Source organism: Panthera onca, chromosome E1 (assembly GCF_046562875.1).
Source record: "Panthera onca isolate mPanOnc1 chromosome E1, mPanOnc1 haplotype 2, whole genome shotgun sequence".
Classification (NCBI taxonomy): domain Eukaryota; kingdom Metazoa; phylum Chordata; class Mammalia; order Carnivora; family Felidae; genus Panthera; species Panthera onca.
In genome coordinates this window covers 1671242-1696838 of record NC_138352.1, presented here as the reverse complement: position 1 = coordinate 1696838, position 25597 = coordinate 1671242, and the positions used below count along the sequence as shown (strand labels likewise).

Here is a 25597-nt window from a genome sequence, read left to right as displayed (position 1 = left end):
TTCAAATGTTTTGTGCATTTTAAATATTGATATATATTGCCAAAGCACTCCTCAAAATGGTTGAACATTTCCATCAAAACTGATGCTACTGTTTATTTTCCCACATTCTTACTCTTACGTAGCATTATCAACATTTTCTTGTTTATGACGATCTGAGACACAGTGATATATCATTGTTCTTGTGATTTATTTCTTTGGTCTTTACTGAGGTCAAGTATGTTCTTGGTGTTTATTGACTTATTACATTTCCCCCCATAAACTGCCTGTTTATATACACTTGGCCCATTTTTACTGTTTCTGATTGATTTGTTTGAGCCCTTTATAAATTAAAGGCATTAGCTCTTTGTCAAGTACTATGCAAATATTTCCCTGAGTTTGTCATCTGTCTTTCTTTTATGCTCAGTTTTCAGGCAGAAGCGTTTCATCCTTATTGAATCAAATTTGTCCATCTTTTTCTTTTTTGGCATCTCAGTTTCATGATTCACACCTAAAGCTTATAAAGATAATTAAAGGAAAAAATGCACGTATGTTTGCTCTTACTGTTCCTGTAGTTTAACTGTTTGCTTGGTTTTTTTTCTGCGTTTAGATTTCTGGTGCATCTGGAGTTAATTAGGATGTAAGAAAAAAAAAAAACCTTTAGTGATGATTACCCTTCTCCAGAGGACATTTGTTGAGTATCCTAAAAGATGCCCTTTCTTGTTTTTTAACTTCCATTCAGGGAAGTAGCCTATTTTTTTTTTTTAATTTTCATTTAAATTCTAGTTAGTTAACATCCAGTGCAATATTGGTTTCAGGAGTAGAATTCAGCAATTCATCACGTACATACAACGCCCAGTGCTCATCACAAGTGCCCTCCTTAGTACACATCACCCATGTAGCCCATCCCCCCTCTCCCATCTCCCTTCTCTATTGTTAAGAGTCTCTTAAGATTTGCTTCCCCTCACCTCTTTTTTTCCTTCCCATATGTTCATCTGTTTTGTTTCTTAAATTCTACATAGGAGTGGAATCATATGGTATTTGTCTTTCTCTGACTATTTTGCTTAGCCTAATACTCTCTAGCTCCAGCCACGTAATTGCAAACAGCAAGATTTCATTCTTTTTGATGGCTGAGTAATATTCCATTTGTGTGTGTGTGTGTGTGTGTGTGTGTGTGTGTGTGTGTGTGTATGCCACATCTTTTTTTCTTTAACATTTATTTATTTTGAGAGAGAGAGAGAGTGTATGTGTGCGTGAGCAGGAGAGGGGGAGAGAGACAGGGAGAGAAAGAATCTCAAGCAGGCTCTGCACTGTCAGCTCAGAGCCCATTATGGGGCTTGATCCCACTAACTGTGAGATCATGACCTGAGCAGAAATCAAGAGTCAGATGCTTAACCAACTGAGCCACCCAGGTGCCCCTATATGCCACATCTTGTTTATCCATTCATCGTCGATGGACATTTGGGCTCTCTTCATAGTTTGGCTATTGTTGATAATGCTGCTATAAGCATTGGGGTGCATGTCATCCTTCAAAACTTTTTGTATCCTTTGGGTAAAATACGTAGTAGTACAATTGCTGGATCAAAGGATGGTTCTATTTTTAATTTTTTGAGGAAACTCCATACTGTTCTCCAGAGTGGCTGTACCAGTTTGCATTCCCACCAACAGTACAAGAGGGTTCCCCTTTCTCCACATTCTCGCCAACATCTCTTGCCTGTGTTGTTAATTTTAGCCATTCTGGTAGGTGTGAGGTGGTATCTCATTGTGGTTTTCATATGTATTTCCCTGATGATGAGTGATATTGAGCATTTTTTCATGTGTCTGTTAGCCATCTGGATGTCTTCTTTGGACAACGTCTGTTCATGTCTTCTGCCCATTTCTTTTTTTTTTTCAACTTTTTTTTTTTTTTTTTTTTTTTATTTTTGGGACAGAGAGAGACAGAGCATGAACGGAGGAGGGGCAGAGAGAGAGGGAGACACAGAATCGGAAACAGGCTCCAGGCTCCCAGCCATCAGCCCAGAGCCTGACGCGGGGCTCGAACTCACGGACCGCGAGATCGTGACCTGGCTGAAGTCGGACGCTTAACCGACTGCGCCACCCAGGCGCCCCTCTTCTGCCCATTTCTTAACTGGATTGTTTGTTATTTCGGTGTTGAGTTAGATAAATTCCTTACAAATTTTGGATATTTACGCTTTATCAGATATGTCATTTGCAAATATCTTCTCCAATTCTGTAGGCTGCCTTTTAGTTTTGTTGATTATTTCCTTCATTGTGCAGAAGGTTTTTATCTTGATAAGGTCCCAATAGTTCATTTTTTTGCTTTTGTTTCCTTTCATTCCCACGACGGCAGACTATTGTTTTTTTTTTTTAAAGATAGCTATTTATTGTGAAGTTAAATGACTTTGCAGTAAAAAGCTAGCAAATTAGGAGCACCTGAGTGGCTCAGTCAGTTAAGCGTCCGACTTTGGCTCAGGTCATGATCTTGCTGTTTGTGGGTTCGAGCCCTGCATCAGGCTCTGTGCTGACAGTTCAGAGCCTGGAGCCTGCCTCGGATTCTGTGTCTCCCTCTCTCTGCCCTTGCCCTGCTTGTGCTCTCTCTCTCAAAATAAATAAACATTTAAAAAAATTTTTTTAAAAAGACAAGTGAATGAAAGTATATCACTCTAAATTCACTTTTGGCTTCATTTTGCATAGTTGGCAATCTGTGTGTGTACTCTAATGGTCTGCAATTTTTTTATTTGTTTGTGGAAGCAAAGGCTGACCCCTACTTCTCTTACCATCTCCTGATGATCCCACACCCTGGTATCTGACCAATATTTTATTAAAACAGTGTTTTTCAAGCTGCATGAGTCATGCAATCAATTTAGTCAGTCACAGCCAGCATTAAAAAAAAATAGAATAGACCAGAAATCAGTTTTGGGGGGGGAGGTGCATATCGTTATTTAAATATGCATTTCCATGAAGTGGCACAGTTTACATCATTGTCACTTTAGAAAACTATGGAATATTTGTGCTGAAATGCCATGGTTCCATGAAACTATGTGAGAAGAGCCTAGAAAATCTTTAGTGGACAGGGGCAAGAGTCTGTTTCCAATGCTCTGAAGATTTTTGAGGTCATTTGAAGAGGATTCTGCAGATGAGATCTAGAGAAGGTGGTTTTGGCTTTGGGAAGGTCAAGGGAGATTGCAGCTAAGAAGGCTGAAGTTGCAAGAATGAGTGAGAAGCATCAGAGCAACTTAGGAGAAGGTTTTTAAGGGAAAAGATTGAATTTGTTTAATTAATAAGGAAGAATAGTGTTGGCAACAAAAAAGATCACAAAAGGGGAGGATGTAAATGCCTCTTCCGCTCACTCAGCTTTGAACCTGAGTCCAACCAGCTTGTCCTCTTCTTGTAGAATCCTTCTCTAATCCCAGATTCCACATCAGCCCCAAGGGAGTGATCACAGAAGGAGATCAGCTCAACATTAAGTGCACCATTCAAGTGACACACCTGGTGCAGTCATTTCCAGAAATCATAATCCAGAAGGACAAGGCGATTGTAGCACACAAGACGCATGGCAATGAGGCCACCTACTCAGTGATGGCCATGGTGGAGCATAATGGCAACTACACGTGCAAAGTGGAAGCCAGCCGGATATCCAAGGTCAGCAGCATCGTGGTCAACATAACAGGTAGGGCTGCTGCTGGAGGATGTGTGAATATGGTAGGCTCAAGCAGCCACTGTGCTGGAATCCAGAATGGCCAATGAGAGCGGATATTTCTGCTCCTGCTTGTCTGAATGAATGTACTCAGGTGGGGGTGTGGTGCTCAAGGGGAAAAGTCAATGCAGAGTCAGTAAGCAGTTAGCTGTGGTGGTTGAGGGTGCAAGTTCTGACATCAAATCCCAACACTGCCAGCCACTACTTCAGTGACCTTAGGTGAATTACTCAGCTTCTCCTTGGCACAGCTCTATGAGATGGGGATAATGACAGCACTCACCTGTAGGACTGTCTCCGTGATGAAATGACATGACTCTGCTATAAACAGCCTCATACAGAATAAGCACTCTGTGTGAATGTTAGCCAGTGTGTCTGCTATTATATTTATCTTTCCTCTGTGCCAGGCACTATGCTAGATCCCAGACCCAGGTCCTAAGACTGGGTCAGGAGTGAGAAAGCATTAGCAAATTCAAGAACAATAGCAACAATTCCCTTTTGTTGAAAACTCTATGACTGGTTTACATACATTTGCATTTCACGCTCATAACAATGCTGTGAGATAGGGATCATGATTCTGGTTTTATGGGTGTGGAAATTGAGGCTGAGATGTTAGGTAACTCACCCAGCGATTATAGGGTTACCAAGTGGCAGAACAAGAGTCACCCCAGGCCCATTTGACTTCCAAACCCATGCACTTAAAAGTTCTATTGGACTCCTTTCCCCCTTTCCTGGCTTTACTTCTCTCCATAGCACCTATTACCAAAAAAATATATTCTATCTCTTCCTGTTTATTGTATGTATCCAGGCACTGGAATGCAAGCCTATGAGACTAGGAACGTTACCCATTTTATCCAGTGCTATGTCCTTAACACCTAGAATAGAGCCTGGCACATAGTAGGACTTAAATACATATTTGTTGGATGAATGAATGAACATTGGACGACTGTGTTTCAGAGGGCAGAGAGAGTCAGCACTTCGTGGTTGCCATGTGAAGGTATTCATTCATTTCTTCATTTACTGAAAGCCTTCTACGTGTAAAGCACTGAGTGTAGTCACAGGGACAGTCCACAGTATCATAGGAAACTACCCAACTGGGTGATTGGCATATGTGTTGGATCCCACTGGTCTATAGTGTGTACTAATAATTTAGTTTATTATTGATAATGATAAATATCTTGATGGTACATGATACTTTTCGCCGATCAGACATGTATTATCTCATTAGAGAAAAGTTTTCAATTCAACATACATTGAGTACCATCCGCATGCTGGGCAACTTATTGGGGATAGACAGCTGCCTAAGGTCAGGCTTTGCTCCTGACAAACTCACAGGCATAAATAGACTATTTGAATGCAATGCAATGAGCAAGTACAACAAAGGGATGGACATACTACTGTGAGAGCAACAGGGACCATGTGGCGGACCAACTGACGGTTGCATCAGCCAGAGCAGCATCTTTACCCCTCGGGCCAGGCTACTTTGGGAAAGCATAAAGCATCATTGGACCCTAGGATACTACTGTTGTAGGTGATCACCTACCCCCAGAAGTCTGTATCGGGTGGGGTATACAAGCCATTCAGTAGATCAGTCTCCCTGGCCCAAGATAACAGAGTGTTACACACAGCCTGCCCTTTCTGTCCTTTTAGCCTGAGTGCTCTGTGATCCTGAGCTCTGCCCTTTCCACCCAGAGCTAACTGAGCCACACCAGGGCTGGCAGGCAAGTACCCTCATGTTCAAGTTCCACCAGGCCTTTGGAAAGCTCTCCAGGCCCACTGATGCATCTCGTGATCCATGCCCCTGTTGCCATCAAGCTTCACTGTCAATGGCTCTATTGAGTGATGTTAGCAGCTCACAATAGATTTATGAAAATAGAAGTCATTGAATTAGTCATTTGTCTTTGGATAGAAAAGACACCTTCATCCCCCACTGTCTACCTTTTCAGACCTGTTCTGTCACCAGGTGTTGTAGGTCTTTCAGCTCTGTTCTGTCTTCTTGTCTCGGTAATCACACCCTAACACTGGCCCTCACACCAGGATTACCTATTGCAGGGGTTTCCTGGAGTATCTCTGTTCCAGTTCATTCTTCAACCAGCTATAGGAGAAGCCCTCCTAATATGACCCCTATTTGACATCACTGTTCATGAGCTTCAACCCTGAATTGTCATGATCCTTCACTTTGACCCCATCCCCTTCCCAATGTCCCTCCCACTCTCCCTGGGCCACTCTTTCCCCTCAGCCACTGAAAAACTCCTGTTGTCCTTAAAGACCAAACCCCAGATCTCCCTCGGGGGTTCCCCAGGACAGTTCCATGGTCACACCTTAGTTCCTATCACACTCGGTTTCCATCTTTATGTCAGCAGTCACTACAAAGGTCTAGAGTCTGCCATCACCACTCTGGGTAAGCTCTTGAAGGACCAGATCTGTGCCTCAATTCACCTTACATCATTGACACTTAGCACAGAGACTGGCACGTTGGAGGAGCTCAGTAAGTGTTCATTCAACAGGTGAATAAAAGACTAATTCTTATTAGTCTACGTGATGGTCCTGCTGGTCTGTTACATTACCTGCAAGTGGACCATTTACAAATGGACTATTATTTCCTTACATTTCATTCCTACAGACCATCTTGCACCTACTTCTGAAAGATGGTTTCTATTTTTCACATTTTCGTTTACATATTTTTAAATAGTGAGTCATTGCTTTGGAATTTTTTTGCTAAGTGATTTTTTTCACATTTTTTGGTATCTGCCCACTGGGATTGTAAAGGCTTTTAGTATGTCAGTTTCTTTGGTTTCTTTTTCCCATTCCTAAACTAGAGCTTTTGATGGTGCTAGGAAAACAGATAAGTCAATGCTTATGTGGAAGGAAGGATGGAATGTGTCTTAATAAAACATAGATTAATTATTGGACTACCACCTTACTTGAAGTTTTATTTTATCCCCTTCTGAGGAAACTAGGAAAGCATTGGGGATTGATTTTGATGGAAATAACTCCTATAGATAGCTACTTAACATCAATGACAATGACAGTGTTGATTTGTACCTCCCAAAAACCTGTATGGCAGGTAAATTTAGAACCAAATGTAGAATTTGATTCCCTGACTCCTGGCTGCACTCTCAAGCCTCTAGCCCAAGAAGCTTTCCAAAGAGGGACTTTGGGTCTCAGTTCCTCTCTCAATATGAAGATAGTTTCAAAAATTACTGACTTCGTCCTTCTGCATCACAGGGAATAATCTTGAAGCCAGTGTGCATTTGCTTACATGAAGGACCACTGCACAGTGGTTAAGTAGTTAATTAGTAATTTTCCAGTAGCTGAAATTAAAAACATAGTCCATGACTATGAAATCTTGATGTATTTCAGGGAATATTCAAATAAGATGACAAGACTTCTTAAAAGTCAACTTCTGTCTTTATTGCTATTGACATCCAACCTCAACTATGGTGCTAGTGACTCCTTAAAGTGGCATAGAATGTTACAGCTTACAAAGTACGCAACCTCGGGTGTTATCTTCTCTGTGGGAAGTGCTGGAGGGATGGTGACCAGCTGCCACTTCTCCCCAACCTCATGCTCTCTGCATCAAGCCTGCACTTCATCCTTCTTGCTCCCAGTCCAAGCTCTCAGCCCCATCCATTCTCCCTCCAGATATCTCCCTATAACACACATCTGATGTCATTCCCCCAAGCCAAACTCTCCATGGTTCCCATTGCCCCAGGATACAATTCACACTTGTTTAGATGGTTCTCAAGGTCCTTCAAGATCTATAGGTCTTCCTCTGGCCGCTTCTACTCCCACTAAGTTCCAGGACTTTCAGGTGCTCCAACTTCCTGCCAGGACTTGCCTTGGCTCTTCTCTCTGCTTAGAACACTCCCTGTTTGCCTGGATAGTTCCTGTAAGAGTCCTTTCCTGATTCCCTGAGCCTAGGTTCAGCTATCCCCTCCATGGGCTCTCCTGCAGATAAGCATGTCTGAATCACCCACTAAACGTAAGCACTTGGAAGTCAGGGCCTTTTTTTTTTTCACAGCTATCTCTGATGCTAAGCAAGGTACCCAGTACAGAGAAAGTGTGTACTAAATACTTATGAAATAAAGCATATGAGTGAATGAATACCTGGGTGAATGCATGAATCATCACTGCTGCATTACACAGTGAAAAACTTTTCTAATTCATTTTTATGAAATAAATTGGATTAACAAGGGTAGAAAACCTGCCATTGCAATCCCAGGCAAAGAATGAACCCCAACTCTTGAATTGTGTGATTATTGGGTTTCATGAGAAGCTAAAGAGAAATTTCTGCAGCAAGTTTGGGGATTCGCTCTGACAAAAGCAGCTGGGTCAAGGGTCTCTCTGTAAGGGGGCTGCGGGAGTGGTGCCCGGAAACGTCTCACCTCCTTCCACTCACTGGTCTTCCAGAGCTGTTTTCTAAGCCGAAGCTGGAATCTTCCACCACCCGCCTGGATCACGGTGAAAGCCTGAACCTGTGGTGCTCCATTCCAGGAGCACCTCCAGCCAACTTTACCATCCAGAAGGAAAACACGATTGTGTCACTGTCTCAAAATTTCACCAAGATAGCCTCAGAGAGGGACAGAGGGACATACACCTGCAATGCAGGCATTGGCAAGGTGGTCAAGAAAAGCAATGCAGTCCAGATAACTGTGTGTGGTGAGTACATCCTCGCTGGCTCAGAGAGTCTTGGGGTGGAATGAGAGAAAGGCAATTTATCACCAGCTGCCACCCTCTCCAGTCTGAAGGCAGATCAGACTGAGACAGGGTAACAACTTGGAGGTAAGAGGAAGCAGTGATATCAAGAGACCAAACAAGTGTGTATTCCTTCTTGGAGGACAGGAAAGAGGCGGTACAAAGAAAATGTTGGCAAAAATCAAGTTCATGGCTTTATTGTGGCTGCATGCTGTTGATGGGGCTGAGTTGGCAAGATTCTGGCTGCTGGAACAGGCACCCTCTAAAAGGTCAGGGAGGAAACACTGCTTACTCAACACTAAATTTTAGGATCTCAGTTCCATATCCTGATCCATATCCTGGCTGACCAGCAGGGCTGGGACTCCTGGTGGGCCGAACATAGGTACCAGAACCACCTACGGCCGTGCTTCTCAGAGTGACTGTGCATGCAAAACCCAGTTAGAACACAGTTCCGGTTGGAGCCAGATTCCACATCTCTAACTAGATAGAGCCTTGGGGATGCTGGGTCCTAGACCACCCTCTGAGTAGAGGGGTCTAAGTGAATGGAGAGCTCTGGTCAAGCTGTCACAGGCTCTGTTGTTATTCAGTCACTGTCCTTCAGTTTACCCTGTGGTTGTGGTTTTAGCCAGCCAAGATTTTAGTCTCAACTCAACAAGGATTGTAGTCTATTGTCAACTCTCTCATCATGGAAATCCAAAGGAAATAATGCAAGAGACAAATGTGGGCCATTACATTTTCATTTTCTCTGTTGTTCTTGGAAGGAGGTCATTTCGTTTTATAAGCTTTATAAATAAGTGAACTTCTAAATAAGGACCTAGTAGAATTCTTGCTTCTTGGGGCGTGCAGTTTATGATCAGGAGAGGCTGAGGCACTGAGGATTTGTTTTCAAATAAAATCTGTTTGGTACTTGTTATATTTTTAATGCATTTCCTTATATCTTTTCTCAATATAACTGCCACAACATATGGATGTGTGTGCATGTGAGATGCATGGAAATATAAAAACGTATTTATTTATTTTTTTGTATTTTATTTTTGAGACAGAGAGAGACAGAGCATGAATGGGGGAGGGTCAGAGAGAGAGGGAGACACAGAATCTGAAACAGGCTCCAGGCTCTGAGCTGTCAGCACAGAGCCCGGCACGGGGCTCGAACTCACAGACCGTGAGATCATGACCTGAGCTGAAGTTGGCTGCTTAACCGACTGAGCCACCCAGGTGCCCCTATAAAAACGTATTTAGGGGGATGTCATGTTTTTCTTGAACTTGTGTCATCCTTTTTTATTGATAGCATTCATTTCCCCCCTCCATCCTCATCTCACACACACACACACACACACACACACACACATTACTTGCCAATCTTAAAGGAGTCCTATAAAGGTAGATAAGGCAGGTAGACATTTAAAATTATAGTAAATGCGCCTAGGGGGGCGCCTAGGTGGCTCAGTTGGTTGAGCATCCGACTTTGGCTCAGGTCATGATCTCAAGGCTCATGAGTTCGAGCTTCACATTGGTTGTCTGCTGTCCGCACAGAACCCACTTCAGATCCCCTGTCTCCCTCTCTCTCTGCCCCTCCCCTGCTCATGCTGTCTCTCTCAAATAAATAAATAAACTTAAATAAAATAAAATAAATTATAGTAATGTTAGAGTTTGGAGAAGGACCCTCTTTAGGCTGGATGTTTTGTTTCTGCTTTCAGTCGTCATTCAGGTTGTCTCTCTCTCTCTCTTTCGTTCTAGAAATGCTCTCCAAGCCCAGGATTTTTTATGACTCCGGCCCTGAGGTGATAAAAGGACAGACCATAGCAGTCAGTTGCCAGTCTGTAAATGGAACCGCACCTATTAGCTATCACCTTGTGAAAGCAAATAGCATTTTGGAGAGTTGTAACATGGACTCCAATGAGCCTGCGGTATTCAAAGACAAGCCAACAAAAGATGTAGAATACCAATGTATCGCAGACAATTGTCATTCCCATACTGAAATGATCAGTGAAGTTCTGCGGGTCAAGGTGATAGGTAAGTTGCATGATCTTGAGTTCAAGCCCCGCAATGGCCTGTGTGCTGTCAACGCAGAGCCCGCTTCAGATCCTCTGTCTCTCTTTTTCTGCTCCTCCCCCCTCATGCTCTTTTAAAAATAAATAAACATTAGAAGAAGAAGAAGAAGAAGAAGAAGAAGAAGAAGAAGAAGAAGAAGAAAAAGAAAAGTAAAAGCTAATGCAGAATGCCAAGTGAAACTGTTGGTTTAAACTGGGTCAGCATTAGTGGCTAACATTTACTGACCCCGACTATGTGCCCAACCCTGTGTGAAGTGTTGTAGTAAATTATCCTCATTAATACTTACAGTAGCCATGAAAGGCCCATGATCATATTATCCTTGTTTTATGATGAGACAACTAAGGCTTAGGACAAACAGCTGGTGGGCAATGGGGCTGGGAATTAAGGCCAGGCAGCGTGGCTCCTGAAGCTGGCTTGCCACCACCCCTTTGTACTTTATCAGGAGAGATGCTGTCGAATCAGGCTGCACCCTCTGGGATCTGCCCTTGTGGTGGAACCCCACCCTCCCATCAGGGGCCTGGTCCTCCCTTTTTGTGGGAGCAGCAGCTCCGTGGTCTAGTGACGTACTGTACTCTTCAGGGAGGTGATTCATGGTCAGATGCCAGTGTGCTGACCAGTCAATTCTCACACCGATAGGAAGGTCTACTTGGGAAGACAATTGAGGATCAAAATTTCAGTAATTAAACATGGAAAAGATATAGGGGAGGACATCGAGTTCTGCTTGGATCTGCTGGAAATGAGAGGCCGGCAGGACTTCCAGGTGGAAATGCCCAGGTCAAAATCCAGACCTGGAATTCAGGGGAGTAATTGGACTAGAGCTATATATTTAGGCATTAAATGCCACATGCTTACGTGTTAAATGCACAAACAGAAGCTATAATGTGGGCGAAATCACCAGAAAGGGGAATGGAGATGGAAAGCTGAGGACTGAATTTTGCAGAAAGTCCATATTTAAGGAGCAAAAGGAAGAAAAACTAGTGAAAAAAGAGGGAGTGACAGGTGGGAAGGTAAGAGAATCTGGGCAGTGAGACATCATCGAAGCCCCAGAAGAAGCTGGGTAGCAGTTGAGGCCACAGGTGGGAAGGTTAGATGGGAGCCTATGAAAGGCTGGATTTAATCTGCTGGAGACTCAGGGATGGGATAGTCAGGGGATTGGTGACCTTTGGGGTTTCTTCAAAACCAGAGATAGAGGGCAGTTTCCGAAGCAGAGGACTGAAAGTCAGATGTCAGGAGTAGCGAGAATGTGGGAAAACGAGGAAGTGAGAATGATTGGTTTAGAACATCTATAAAAGGAAAAGGAGAAAACCAAGAATAACTAAAGGTGGTGGATCAAGATTATTCGTTCATAAGATCTGGAAATGCCATGCATCTTTGTATACACAGGGAGTGAAATCTCTCTCTCTCTCTCTCTCTCTCTCATACACACTCACACAGAATAAAAATCAACAGGACACAGAGGTTAATCATATCTTCAGGCTAAGTGTGGAGTGAGGGGACGTGTCCATAGCATCTTGTGTTTAAAAAACACGTGGGGACAGGAGGCATCAGTTGCTGCCCTTATGGGCTAAGGGGGAGGAGAGGCTCTGAAGAATGTGGGATTGATGGGGCAGGGAGGGTGGTGGGAATGAACTGAGTAAAAGGATCCCAGTCTTGGTCACAGTGCAGCAGCAGGACAGCCATGGGCAGTGCTGTGTCATGTTCATTCTCTTGTGACCCCCCTGTTCTCAGTGCTGTCCCTTTCTCTGCCTTTCAGCCCCCGTGGATGAGGTCAAGCTCACTATCCTGCTGAATGAAGAGGTGGAGTCTGGGAAGGAGGTTGTGCTTCGGTGCTCCGTGAATGATGCCTCTGGTCCCATCACCTACAGGTTTTACAGAGAAAAGGAGGGCAGTCCCTTCTACCAGATCATCTCAAATGATACCTACGCCATGTGGCACAAGGAGAAGGCTAGCAAGGAACATGAGGGACAATATTACTGCACAGCCTTCAACAGAGCCAACCTTGTTAAAAGCAATCCCCAAAGCAACATACTGACAGTCAGAGGTGAGTCAGGATCTCAACAGTGAGATATAGTGTGGTTTCCAAGAGCAAAGCCAAAGTCTCACCCCTTGTAAGAGGAAATGGGTGGCTGTTTAGCTCATTTCACTGAGGGTTGAGAGACCAATGTTCTCAAGGTTCTTTTATTGCAAGTGACAGACATGCACCCAAATTAAATATAGAAGAGAATTGGTTATTATAAAAATTAGAAATTTCTCATATAATCGTAACTCCAAATTCTTGGTAGAGAGATATCAACTGGCCTGTCTTGGGTCAAATGTCCACCCATGGACCACCTGTGGCCAAGAGGATTGGGTCATGCAGAAGGGACATAGTTTCAGGAACCCACCAATGTGGGTAGAGGTGGCTTCCTAGTGAAGGAGAAGGGATGAATAGACCCCCAAAAAGTAATCTACTTCAGTCCAATGGTCCTTTAAGACCATAGCTGTAGCAAAAAACAAACCAAAAAAAAAAAAAAAAAAAAAAAAACCAACCCAAAAAACAAAAAACAACATTTCTGCACCAGCTATGAACACAAGAGTCCTTTGGAGGTAGATGCTCATGTAAGATGCTGGATACAAGGACTATAAAATTCAGTCTTATTTGTTGCTTAAATTTGATATTATTTCTTGCTGACAGAGCAAAAACCTGTGTGTGCGTGTGTGTGCGTGTGTGTGTGCGTGCACGTGTGTGTGTGTGTGTGTGCGTGTGTGTTTCTTTCTTCATTTCTAGTCTTTCTTGCCCCATGGAAGAAAGGACTTATTGCCGTGGTTGTCATCGGAGTGATAATTGCCACCTTGATACTTGGAGCCAGATGCTGTTTTCTGAAGAAAGCCAAGGGTAAGTACAATTCTTTCACTGCATTCTGGCAGGTCGCCCTGGCCAGGAAACTGGCCATGGATGTGAAATGCTTCAGCTTCATGGACAGCTGGTACTCTGCCCCAGCGGGAACTGAGGAGACAATTGTTTTTCTCCTTGGGTGGGGGGGGGGGTCACCTTGATAACCAAAGATTTGAGCTACAAAGCTTTTATTGCCCCTTGGATTTAGCTAGGCACACGTGAACGCAATGGTTCTTCTAGTTGGACAACCCAGAAAAGATGAATCTCGAAGATTGCATCTACATGTGATCAGAAGAAGCTGTTTCTGTGGATTTGGCCACACCTAGTCCTGCAGTTGGTAGAGTGGGTTGTGAGTTCTATGGAGACATGGAGACACGCGCCCCCCACCCCCCCCCCAACACACACACACTGAATGCCTCCCAATTAATCTGCCACTTGTGCCATGATTTCTACCCTGTGCTTGAGGTTAACCATGCACGGAAGGGAAGCCAGGATCACCCACTGACCCTCAGAAATCAGAGTCAGCTAGCCTGAACTCAAGGAAAAGGGCACAGTCCCAGTAAATTTCGCAAAAATGTTTGTGGAGTAAGGCTACTACCTGGGATGGGTCGGGCAGATGGATGAGGTGGGGCCCTGGGCTTTTTCTGGAGCAAGAAAGTTGCCACCCTTCTGGGAAGACAGGCTCCAGAACCAACCCCTTCCTAAGGTTGACCCTGGCCTTGGTCTCAGGCCGGCTTGGAATTAAAAGCAGAAGGATTGACGTCACTTTTACTTTCTGAAATCTTCTTGAATCAAAGCGATAATTGCCTGTATATCTGCCTTATCTGGTTCCTTTATCATTATCTTCATCTCGATCACATTCCACTAAGGAAAATCGCTCCTGGCTAAAACAGTCAAAATGTCAGATTCCTGAAGGAAATGATGTGAAATCTCTCAGTATAAGAGCAAGAAAAGACCTACTTTGTTTATGTGTTTATTTTCTTCCCTTTTAAAGGCAGGAAGAAATTTGGCTTTCTTTTCTCTTTTTATGGGTATTCAGCCTTCAAGAAAGTCAAATATGGCCAAGATGAGTGTTCCTATCTGGTATGGACATGGATATTTTATACTGACTTTGGATTTTCTCTTTCTCTTTTAAAGCCAAGCAGACGCCAGTGGAGATGGCCAGGTCAGTATGCGTATTTGGAAGAGACGTGGGTGGCTCTGTAGACATGTGGAAACTGTAGGGAAATTCTGGTCATCAGGAATTTTTTCTTGGGAAACTCAGAAAAATAAGGTCTTAGGTGTGAGTAGTGGAGGTGTGCGTGCGTGTGTGTGTGTGTGTGTGTGTACGTGTGTGTTTGTCTCCGTGGAAGATTGCCAATCGCCCTTCCCTGGGAAAGAATGGCCTTATTCTGAGGCCATGTCCTTCCGACACTCTTACCTGTCAAATCCCCTTTTCCTTATGAAATTATACTGACGGTAGAGGGAATTTTTAGAATTTACTTTCTTGGTAAAATAGAGTTGGCCTAAAAAAAAACATGGTTGTAATCATTTTACTGTTTTTGAAACCTCAAATCCAAAAGTATGGAAATGATAGCTCTGATGGTTCTGGAGAAAAACAGTAGCACAGGCTGAAGAACTCAGAGGGGTGGGATTCGCCTGATAAAGGCTGCCTGCAGTTCAGGTTCCCTTGGCCCTGACATTTCTTTTAACGGCAAAAAGGTTTTGTCAAATAATCTTAGAGCTGAAAACAATGTTAGCTTTCCACAGGAGAGGGTAAAGTTTTTGTAACTGCAGAAAACTCTTTAAAGAAGAAAAGAAAAAGAAAACTCTTCCTGGTTTTCTCATGATCTTTCCTTGGTTATTTTATTAGTTTGAAGTTAGAGCCAAAAAAAAGTCATCTATTCTTTACTTTTTAAATTTCATTTTAAGGCCAGCAGCGCCACTTCTGAACTCCAGCAATGAGAAGATGTTGTCAGATCCCGATACCGAAGCCAACAGACATTACGGTACGGTCTTGGTTTCCCCTAGTTGCTAAGCGTTTTCCCCAGCTGGCTACACACTCCCCTACTGGTCTTAGAAGCAGAATATGTAGGTAATGGGGTTCAAGTTGGAAGGGAAGCCCTGTCCTCAAGCAGGGGCACTTAATCCAATCAGTCATGGAAGGGTGAGTTGATAAATAAACCAAAAACTTCGGAAGACAGGCAGAACATTTTATCCTAATTTTACCACCTTCTAAACATCCCAGGGAATGTGGAGAATAATTGTAATGCCGTGGATACCCATCCTGGGTTATCTTCCAAAACTTTGAACAGTGCCCAAGTATAATCATTATCCTTTTGTTAGAGAAGAGACCAGTTACCAAATTGGGCACTGGTAAAACATCTTCTCGGATGAAATTGTTTATTACAAGCACAAGACAGTTTCCTTTCAAACTTTGCCACAATTAATTAAAGTATTTCTCTGATAGTGGAGGCATTAAAAAAAAAAATGTTACAATAAAGGAATGCATACTTAGAGGCTGAGTGAAAGCTTGAAAGTAAGCTCAGTAGGGTGGGGAGCCAATCCCTGGAGTTCTTAATCCCATTAAGTCTAGGAGAAAATTGCTCAAGCCTTTGAAGAAGGGTGCCAGCCACTTCCCAGAGGGGTGGTATAATTACATCACGCAAGACATCCTGTCCCAGACCACGTTGGGGGCAGTTTTCTTTATCAGCAGGTCTGAGAATAGAATGCTCATGTTCTTTTCTAATTGTGTAAGTGTTTCACAAGAATGAGAATTTTAGGTAGGATATGCCTTTTACAGGGCATACTTGAGAAACATGTTTTAAGAATTGAGCAATTCTTATAGTACCAAATCAAACCTTTAAAAAGTCAATAAAACGGCCTGGTTGGCTCAATCGTAGAGCATGCAACTCTTAACCTCAGGGTCATGAGTTCAAGCCCCACATGGGACGTGGAACCTACTAATTAATAATCAAACAAACAAACAAATAAATGGAAGAAGCTGGGAAACTGTATTCCTGAAGGCCATCAAATAGAACAGGAACTAAAGAAAGCACAAAATGTGAGACAATCCTTACTAGACAGTGAATAAAACATTTGCAATAGCAAAAGTAATGGGCCAATAAAGAGAGAAATGGGCAAATATATCATTTAAGAAACTACATATAGAAACATTTGGTGAATATTTAGTAAAAAGTAATCCAGTGTTATAGAGAAAATACCTTTTTGTGGTTTAAGGGGGGGGTTCTTTTGGTGATTTATACTATTTACACCTAAATACATAGACACTTTAAATTAAATGCTAAGAGGTATATTAAAATAGGATTTTCCCCCAAATTTCCAAAATGCAAGAAATACTCTAATTCTTATATTGTCTCTCCATGGATGATTTCACTTTATAAAATATTTTAATAATCACAATAAGTAATTAGTTTTAATACATAATGGAAACTCATATGTTCTTCAGAAGTATTATTTATAACATCCGTAAGAATTATTATTATGTTTTTATTCTTGAGAGAGCATGTAAGCAGGGGAGAGGGAGGGAGAGAGAGAATCCCAAGCAGGTTCTGCACTGTCCGCGTGGAGCCCTGTGCGGGGCTTGAACTCACAAACTGTGAGATCATGACTTGAGCTGAAATTAAGAGTCAGACACCCAACCGACTGAGCCACCCAGGTACCCTGAGAATTATTTTTAATAAAGAATAACTTGATTTTTAAAAATGTTAAAAAATTTTTTTACCCACTGAGGTGGCAGCCTGAAGGTACCGTAATTTTTTAAACCGTGTTCTCATGCATTCAGTCCTCCGGTTGGAGCAGGCGAGTTTGCTAGTTTCTGGTTATGGACCCCTTCCTTTAGAATTAAGCTTAACCTCAGGGCCCCCGGGTGGCTCAGTCGCTTAAGCGTTGGACTTCGGCTCGGGTCGCAATCTGCTGATCTGTGAGTTCGAGCCCTGCACCTGGCTCTGGGCTGACAGCTCAGAGCCTGGAACCTGCTTCTGATTCTCTGTCTCCTTCTCTCTTTGCCCCTCCCCCACTCACACTCTGTCTCTCTCTCAGAAGTAATAAACAAACAAACAAAAAAGGAATTTAGCTTCATTTCTAATGAGGTTGCTCAACGTGAACAATTCTGAATTTTGAACAACCCATAGGCAGAAGTTTTCCTCCCATGGGATGGTAAGCGTGTTCCTGGTGTTAGAAAGAGACCGCACAGTGGGCGGGATGGGGCTGAAGGGGGACCAGAAGGGAATCCAGAATCAGATACACTGCTGGTTGCCCGCTATACTGAAGAAGTTAGGCCTGACTTCGTTTCTTAGTGGCACTAAGTTGTTGTTGTTGTTGTTTTTTAATGTTTGTTTATTTTTGAGAGAGAGAGAGAGAAAGAGTGTGAGCTGGGGAGGGGCAGAGCGAGAGGTTAGACACAGAAACCAAAGCAGCCTCCAGGCTCCCAGCTCCCCACCCATCCTCATGTGGGGCTCAAACTCACAAACTGCGAGATCATGACCTGAGCTTAACCTGAGCACTTAACTGACTGAGTTACCCAGGTGCCCTGTGGCACTAAGTTTTTTAAACATTATATGAGAGCTAGAATTTCCATTGCCATTCATCCTAATTGTTATTTTTCAACTAGGTTACAGTGAAGATGTTGGAAACCATGCAATGAAACCAGCAAATGAAAATAAAGGTAATTATCTAATTTAAAAAAGTTTTTTTCATTAGAAACTTTACGTTAAAAAAGACCCCTAGGGAAAGAGCTAAAACTGTTAAGGCCTGGGGATGTTTCCCCACCTCTCTCAGTGACCCTGTCCCTGGCCACTGTGTATAAATGGAGATGGCTGGTTGCTTTCTCCAAAGATGCTATCTTGTGTCCTTAATGGAAAGTAACCAAAATTCTAGTGGGAAAGAACTGGGTTATACCTAACAGGGAACTGGCTGATTCAGAATGGGTTACTGAGTATTGTAGAGGACCTCCTTTCTTTTGGATAGTAGAAGCAGGGATGTTTTTTATTTTTATTTAGTTAGTTATTTTTCATGTTTATTTATTTTTGAGAGAGAGACAGAGAGAGTGTGTGTGAGTGGAGGAGGGACAGAGAGAGAGGGAGACACAGGACGCGGGGCTTGAACTCACGGATCAGGAGATCATGACCTGAGCTGACGTTGGACACTCAACCGACTGAGCCACCCAAGCGTCCCATGTATTTTATACATAACTTAAAAATATTATTTTGTGTCTCAATATTAATAAAAATAAAACATACACTATAAAAAAAATAAACTAGCATTGCTGCTAATTTTTAAAGACAATTAACAGTAGATTCCCTGCTACGGTTAAACCTCAGAAGGATTGGGCTAAATCGTAAATCGTTTCTCAAAATTCTTCCCCCCCACCCCGGGGCTCTATCACAGGAACTAAATCTAAAGAAGTAGGGTTGCCTGGGTGGCTTTGTTAGTCTGCCTCTTGATCTCAGTTCAGGTCTTGATCTCTGGGTCATGATTTCAGACTCTGAGCGGGATGTGAAGCCTACTTAAAAAAAAAAAAAAAAAAAAAAAAATCTCAAAAAGTAAACACCTGTGTCCTTGACCACATATCGATGTTTTCAGTGCTGGCGAGAAACCCCAACTCTGAGGCTTCAAAAATAAAACAATAATGTAATTTTGAGTTGAGACAAACTAATTTACTGGATTTCACTCTAGTGGCCCAACTGCTCTCATTAACTTGTTTTCCTATGCGTGTGGCTCATACTGTCAGAGCATTTTTAGGCGGGGGACCCTGTTCCCCATTTCCTGAGATCCTTTCCATCTTGGAGATAGCTTTCTATGCCTGTGGCTGTGGAGGAGGCTCCTAGAGTTAGCTGCCATGGATGATACTGGCTGTTTTCTGTGTCTACTGAGCTTTTACAAATCCTTCCCCTGTAGAAACAATGGAGACCTGGGCCGGAGGGCCTTTCCACATCCTGGAGAAAGCAGGACTTGTGACTGTCTTCTCTAGCCCAAGATTTCTCACCTACTTAGAATGGCATTAGGCCTGTGTCTGGCTTCCTCCTCGAAATATGGAATGTTATAATCATTTGAGTGGAAATCTCTAAGGCAGGCTGAGGCTCCCCAAGGAGATTTTGTCTCACCGGTGCTGTGGTTCTTTTGAGCAGAGCCTCTGACCATGGACGTGGAATACACAGAGGTGCAAGTGACCCCATCTGAGCCTTACCAAGGTAAACACCATCCCTGGAGCGATTCCCCATGTTTTGCTCTCTGCTTGGGTGTAGACAACAGAGTGAGGTGTGCTATGACCCGGGGACAAGGGTCCCCTCAGTCGGTCAGAAGGGGGGTGGTCAGCAGACAGGCCTGTTAGACGTGCCTATGACAAGAGCAGTGACCCCCCCCCCCCTAGGCTTCTGAGGTGTAACATTTCATTAATTATTGTTTACCTACTACTAACCATGAGTAAGTTTTATTGAGCAACTATTAAGCGCTAAGAAATGTGTTTGGTGAGAGACTTTGAGGGCAGCCTTACCCCTGGGCGTTTGGACTTTCCTCCAGAGGTATGTTCCTTGCCCAAACCTAGCGTCATCCTGAAAAAGTTGCTTGCACACTGAGCTCGTGTAAATGAAATGCACGTTTGAAGGTAGTGAGGGCTTGGCTCTTTAAAGGCACGCTTGGGTAAAGGCTCTTGAAAGTACAGAGTACCCTGCTGTGTAAACAGTGGCACTAGTTTCACACTTCAGGTTTTGTTTTCATGTGTGTGGTTCTCTCAGGGGCGGGCTGGCCTGGAGGCCACTAGTTCTGGTTCTGTGCTGGTTGAGACTGACTCAGAGTGGGCTGGTCCATAGCAAATGCTAGAACAGCAATTTCAGTTGCTTTTGGTCCCACAAAAAACCATGCATACCTTCCTAGCTCTCCACCCTGGCTTTCCCACAGGCCCCTGCGCTCAAAGGAGCTCTCCAAAGCCTTCCTCCCCTCCTGGGAAGCTCATTAGGGCTATTGTCATGCACCCCCCCCCCCTTCCTGCTGAGGCTGAGGCCACTGCTGTGTCTATTCTGCCTGGCAAGCTGAGGGCCAGACCAGGCATTAGCCAGAGCCACATGGCAAGGGCATCCTTTTGTTACCTCTAGCTCCATGATTTGGGAAGAGTTTGGGGTTCTTTCTTTCTTCCCTTGCTTAGGTTCTGGGTACCATGTCAGCAGCTATGTGCACAGAATCTTTCGGTAAGGCAGTCCCCGAAGGCCCCTAGGCTGTGCGCCGCACAGTGGGGCACTGACCCTACAGTCTGCATTCAGAATGGCCCCCTAGAGTTGGTACTCCCCGATCTGCACAAACGCTACACAGGGCGTCCCACTTCCAAGTCTGGACTGGACCTGGGAATGGTGGGGGCCATGGCAGGCCTGAAATTCTCTTCTTCCTTATTTCATGGTAAAGTGGTTTGCCTGTTAGCAAGTTAAGGGCGGTGTTGGACCAACCCCTGTGCCAAGTAGCAAAGGTACGCGTGCAGCCCGCGGGGCCTCTGAGGTTCCCTTTGCAATTCTAGTCTCGGTGGAGCAGAAGGCCTTTAGACGCCTCTAAGCAGGAAATTGACAGGTTCCATGTGGCTGGTGCGGAGGACAGACTGAAAGCAGACAGGGATGGAGACAGAGAGGCCCGTGTGTTAACACCGGGAAACAAGGGATGGGGGCGGAGCCAAAGTGCTGGCAGTGGATGGGTTCCAGATCTATTTTAGAGACATCACAACACTGGATGAATTTTATGGCAAGGACCAGGGAGACGGAATCACTACAGGTTGTGTGAGTGGACAACTGTGTGGATGGTCATGAGGTCTGAGACGGGGAGGAACAGCAGGTTCAGCTGGGTTAAGTATGAGATGCCCAAGAGGAGACAGCACAGGGCTCTGGTGCCCAGAACTGAGTATGGGTTGGCTCTGGCTACAGGGGCTGGAAGGGGGCTCCCCTCCAGCCTTCTCTGGTCCTGCCAACGCCTGATGCACATGCCCGTCTGTCGCTTGGGCTCAGTCCTGTGAGTAACAGCTTACTTCCCTTTAAGGGGACTTCAGACTCAGAAGGAAAGAGGAACCATAACAGGAGGGCAGGGCTGCCCCAGGGTTTTGATGATGTGTAGAAAAACTCTGCTGTCCCCATTGACCCTCCAAACTCCACTGGGAGCTCAAGCAGACAGTCCTGAAGCTCCTCACAGAGGGCCAGGCCCTGCCCCTCCGGGGCTGCTAGTCAGCTCAGGGCAAGGTGGCTTCATGAGTGCTCTGCCCAGTGCCTGGGAGGCCTTGGATTTAAAGTAGCTGATGGAGAAAGGAAGCAGGGTTTCTCCTTGGAGAAGCATCCATTTTCCATTCTTTTGGAAATGTTTCCATGTTAGAGTATCTGGTTTTCTTTTTCTTGCTTGAAGGTCGGGGGCAGAGGGGGCTTTCGAGTGAAAAGAAGTCCCAGGACGGGGTGAGGAGGGAAGCTTTTCTTGACAAGCTGTGTGCAGGTAGCCAGACAAGTGGTTACCTTTCCCCAGGCTGCTGTGGGGGCCTCGGGAGAGCTAAAATGAGTGCCTTGTGGGTGGAAATGGAGAGTTTCTAGAAGATTCAAGTTGAGCTTTCAGAACCCAGCCTCGTTGGTGCTAAGGGACAGCAAGGGTAGGGCAGTCCTGAAGTGGGTGGGTGAGGAAAGGGCTCTGTGGGTTCAAGGCCAGTGATGAGTAAACTTGATCTGGTCTTGGCCAATCCAGTTCCCTGTCCTCAAAGCTCCCTCTTCTACAGCTGGGGTGGAGGAGGGGCTGGGAACCCAGTCCAGCTCTGACTCTGACTGGGCAGTTGCCCAAGGAGTCACTCGGGGGATGGAAGCGGGGTGGGAAGGAACTCGTTAAACCGTTTTGTTGCTTGTTTGCTGTGAGGCTAATTGCTGGGAAAACCCCATGACGTTGAAGACTTCTCTTTCTCTGTTAACAGAGAAAAACAGGAGCCAAAATAAAGCACCATCCGGAAACATCCCTGACAGCAGAGACAAACAGCCTGCTGGCCTGGGTTAGTCATTAGCAGGCAGCTGCATTGCAGGGGAGGTGGTGACGAGCGGCCGGGGGTGGGGTGGGGGGGCTCCCGCCCATCACGGAAGGGCAGAGCAGGGGGGCAGCGGGAGGAGCCGCTGGGGCAGCTGCAAGTGTAGCTGCTCAGCCAAGGACGGAAACCAACAAGCTGATCTGCAGTTATAAGGAGGAAGGGAGTCAAGCATGACTCTTGAGTCCAGAGGCTGTTAGCGTGTCCCCAAGGTGGCCAGAGAGGTCTACCAGCAACTCTTGTGTTCCGGGGGGCGGTGGAGCTTACAAGGGTGTCCAGGCCCCCACGTTGGCCACCCAGCCCCCTCCCTCGATTCCTTCCCTGTGGCCCCCACTCCCATTGTGGGGCGGGGTCAGAGGAGGAGCTGGCAGAGACCCCAGAGCACCTATATTGCTTATCACAGCATTGTCTGTCCCATGGCCTGGGGCTTCTGAAAGCTCCAGTGTAGGTGTGATTTGCCTTTTCCCTCCCGCTTCAGCTTCAGCTTCCACCTTGCCCAGCAAACAATAGGTGTCAGGATCATACTGAAGGAGTGACTTCCCCGGGCCTGACATTGAGCAGAATCCCTTGGGAATGTGAGAGATTCCCCAGGAGATATGGGAAACCCTGGAGCTTCCCTCTACACCCCCAAATCTGGTGCCACGGAGGGAGCCTGGTATAAGCATCTCTGCTGGCCTCTTAGAGAACGGCAGGTGTCCGTTCTCTAAGCTGAGAGCACCTGGTATCTCAGTCACTCTAGTGACTACCAACTAGTGAGTACCAACTCCTGTTTGGTGCCCTGGGCGGGGGCCCATATGAAGACTTGTGCGAGGCCCTGGCCACCCAAAATGTCCCAAGTTCACCTGCTGGAGTCTGAAACACCCCCTCAGGCTTCCTCCTGGTGTTCAGGTCCTGGCACGGGAACCACCGCCATTCAGTGTCTAACGAATGACCATGATTTCAGTTCTAAAATCTAAAACCTCAGGGAGCAAGCTGATTATGCCAAAGCCTTCCTGAGGCTCGGGGGACCTGAGATAGAGGCACCCGCAAACTCATTGACTGGTGCCGTCACTATCTCGTGAAACCTTTACAGGTGCCTCCAGGTAACTGCATTGACTGGGAGGTGCACCAGACCCCTGGAGAAGCTCCGGGCCCATCAGGGGACAGGCAGTCGTGGGGACAAATAACATCAGTGTGGTTGTGGACAAGTGTCCCCAAACTGCCGTGGGAGCACAGGGGACCTAGCAACTGCCCTGGGCCCTGAGAAGGGGTGCATGTGTTGGGGTGTATGCAGGTGTGTGAGGGTATGTGTACCCAAGTGCGGAAGCAAAGCCTGTCCTGAGACTTGGAGGATGGGGAGGAATGGGGCAAAGAGAAAGGGCCGGGCCAGCGGTGAAAGGGTACGTTCAGGGTCAGGGGGCATCCCTGGGGCCTAGGGAGTCAAGGGTATCTTGGTGCAGTTAGAGTCCGTGGACATGCCCCAGCCACCTGCCACCAAGAAAAATCACATGGCGCTGAGCATGGTGGCAGGAAGCATCTTACCCGGTCTGGGGCTTCATTTCCGGATCTGTAGAAAGAGAATGTTGGCCTCATGGCGTGAGCCACCTTTCTACAATGAGGCTTCCTTGTCCTTTGTGCAGGTGAGAGGAGGTGGGGGAAGAAGTGGGGTCCCATCCTGTTTCCTGAGGGTTCGTGGGTGTGTATGTATGTGCATGCTGTGTGTATACACCCTCTATGATTCATACAATGCATGTAGATACACTATGAGTGTGTGTACAAGTGTGTGTATACACAACCTGTACACCTACTTCAACTTAAACAGATGACCATATGGGTGCTTTGTCCTCCAAACCCTGGGTCTCCCCTGAGTGTGATCCATACCCTGGCTGGTCATCTGTGCGCCAGTCCAAAAGAGTCCAGACCAGAGGATCTCAACCCCGTCTGCCTATTGGAATCCCCTGGGAGCTCTTAAAACCCACCAATGCCAGGGCCACTCCAGAACTAATCAGAATCAGAATGAGGCCCACGTGTTGGCGTTTGAAATCAACTAGCCCCGCTGTCAAGATTTTAAGTGGTTCTCGGTCCCAGCTGATCCTTAACATCACAGATGAGGCCCAGGCTCGAACCCAGGCCTCGGGTGATTGGGAAGTCATAGCCCAGCCTCCTGGGAGGGGCGGGGAGAGCAGTTGGACACAGGAACACACTGGCAGGGAAGGAGGTATGGGACCACTGAGCAGGAGGCTGCAGGCCTATGTTGGGAACCCCTCCCCCTGTGAGTGGTCCAGGTGGACCCATAATGGCCTGTTGACTTCATACTTCCAGACAGAGAGTGAGGCTACTTAGACCAGGATCTTGTAAAGCCAGGGAATGGCCTGGGCTTAGTGGCATTAAGGTCTCCAGGGCTTGCTGGAGACAGGCACTCGTGAGGTGGGGTCGTGGGTAAGCAGGGAGCCTCAGACACTGTCTTGCTTCGGCAGTGGGCCGACCTGGTGCCCGGAGGCAGCTGTTGACCTGTGCTTGATCACTTTCCAGGTCTGGAAACCAAGGGCACAGAGACGGTGTATAGTGAAATCCGGAAAACTAATCCTGGTGAGTGAGGGCTTCTGACTCCCCGAGCCTGGGGGACGCTTCCTCCTGAATCATCCACGTGGGCCTTGGGAGTGGGCAAGGAGAAGGAGCAAAGGAGGCCCCTTACACCAAAGTTGTTGACTGTCTCTCCCCCACCACTCTTCAAATGTAGCCACGTGTTACATGTGCTATAATTTAGTCAATGAATGCTTATTAAGTGCCTGCTGCAGGCCAGGCAAATAGGACTTTGCATATTCGTACCCAGCTGATGGGATGTGCCCTGGTGCCACTGTGTGCTCACGTGACCCCAAGAGAAGCAGTGCGGCCCTGCCTGTTCTCAGAGGCCAACCAGTGCACCTCACCCGCCCCACTCCCCAACGGGCCCTGGTGCACGGGACCGGGGCGGGGGTGCCCGAAGGTCTTAGTGCTGTGCTTTGAAGACCTTGGGTAGCTTCAGCCTTTCTGAGAACCCCCTTTCTGCCTGGGGGTGGGGTACAGATCTGCCCCCATTTCCTTTGATTCTTCCTTTCTTTGATTCTAGACCCCAATTCAGTTCCCATCTCCATTACTTCCTCATGAGGAGCTCCCCCCAGGACTGAGCACAGTGCCCAAGCAGTCATGGGCCTGGGGAAGTTCCCAGCAATAACGTGTGTGTGTGTGTGTGTGTGTGTGTGTGTGTGTGTGTGTGTGTGTAATTATTCTATTCCATCCTGGGTAAATGAATGAATACAAA

At 45.8% G+C, this 25597-nt stretch overlaps 1 protein-coding gene across 7 annotated transcripts in view; it reads left to right on the top strand.

The window, feature by feature from the left end:
• Positions 1 to 25597, top strand: part of PECAM1 (platelet and endothelial cell adhesion molecule 1) — a 74364-nt gene that overhangs the window by 32101 nt on the left and 16666 nt on the right. For 3 of the 7 annotated variants that reach the window (XM_078438280.2, XM_078438282.2, XM_060645685.3), the window contains 11 exons: positions 3371 to 3646; positions 8084 to 8332; positions 10106 to 10381; positions 12174 to 12461; positions 13188 to 13295; positions 14433 to 14460; positions 15207 to 15283; positions 17908 to 17961; positions 19424 to 19486; positions 22213 to 22287; positions 24829 to 24885. In XM_078438280.2, coding sequence (XP_078294406.1) covers positions 3371 to 3646; positions 8084 to 8332; positions 10106 to 10381; positions 12174 to 12461; positions 13188 to 13295; positions 14433 to 14460; positions 15207 to 15283; positions 17908 to 17961; positions 19424 to 19486; positions 22213 to 22287; positions 24829 to 24885 — 1551 coding nt within the window. The remainder of the gene's footprint in view (positions 1 to 3370; positions 3647 to 8083; positions 8333 to 10105; positions 10382 to 12173; positions 12462 to 13187; positions 13296 to 14432; positions 14461 to 15206; positions 15284 to 17907; positions 17962 to 19423; positions 19487 to 22212; positions 22288 to 24828; positions 24886 to 25597) is intronic. The other 4 variants (XM_060645687.3, XM_078438283.2, XM_060645690.3 and 1 more) reach the window with 2 other exon arrangements.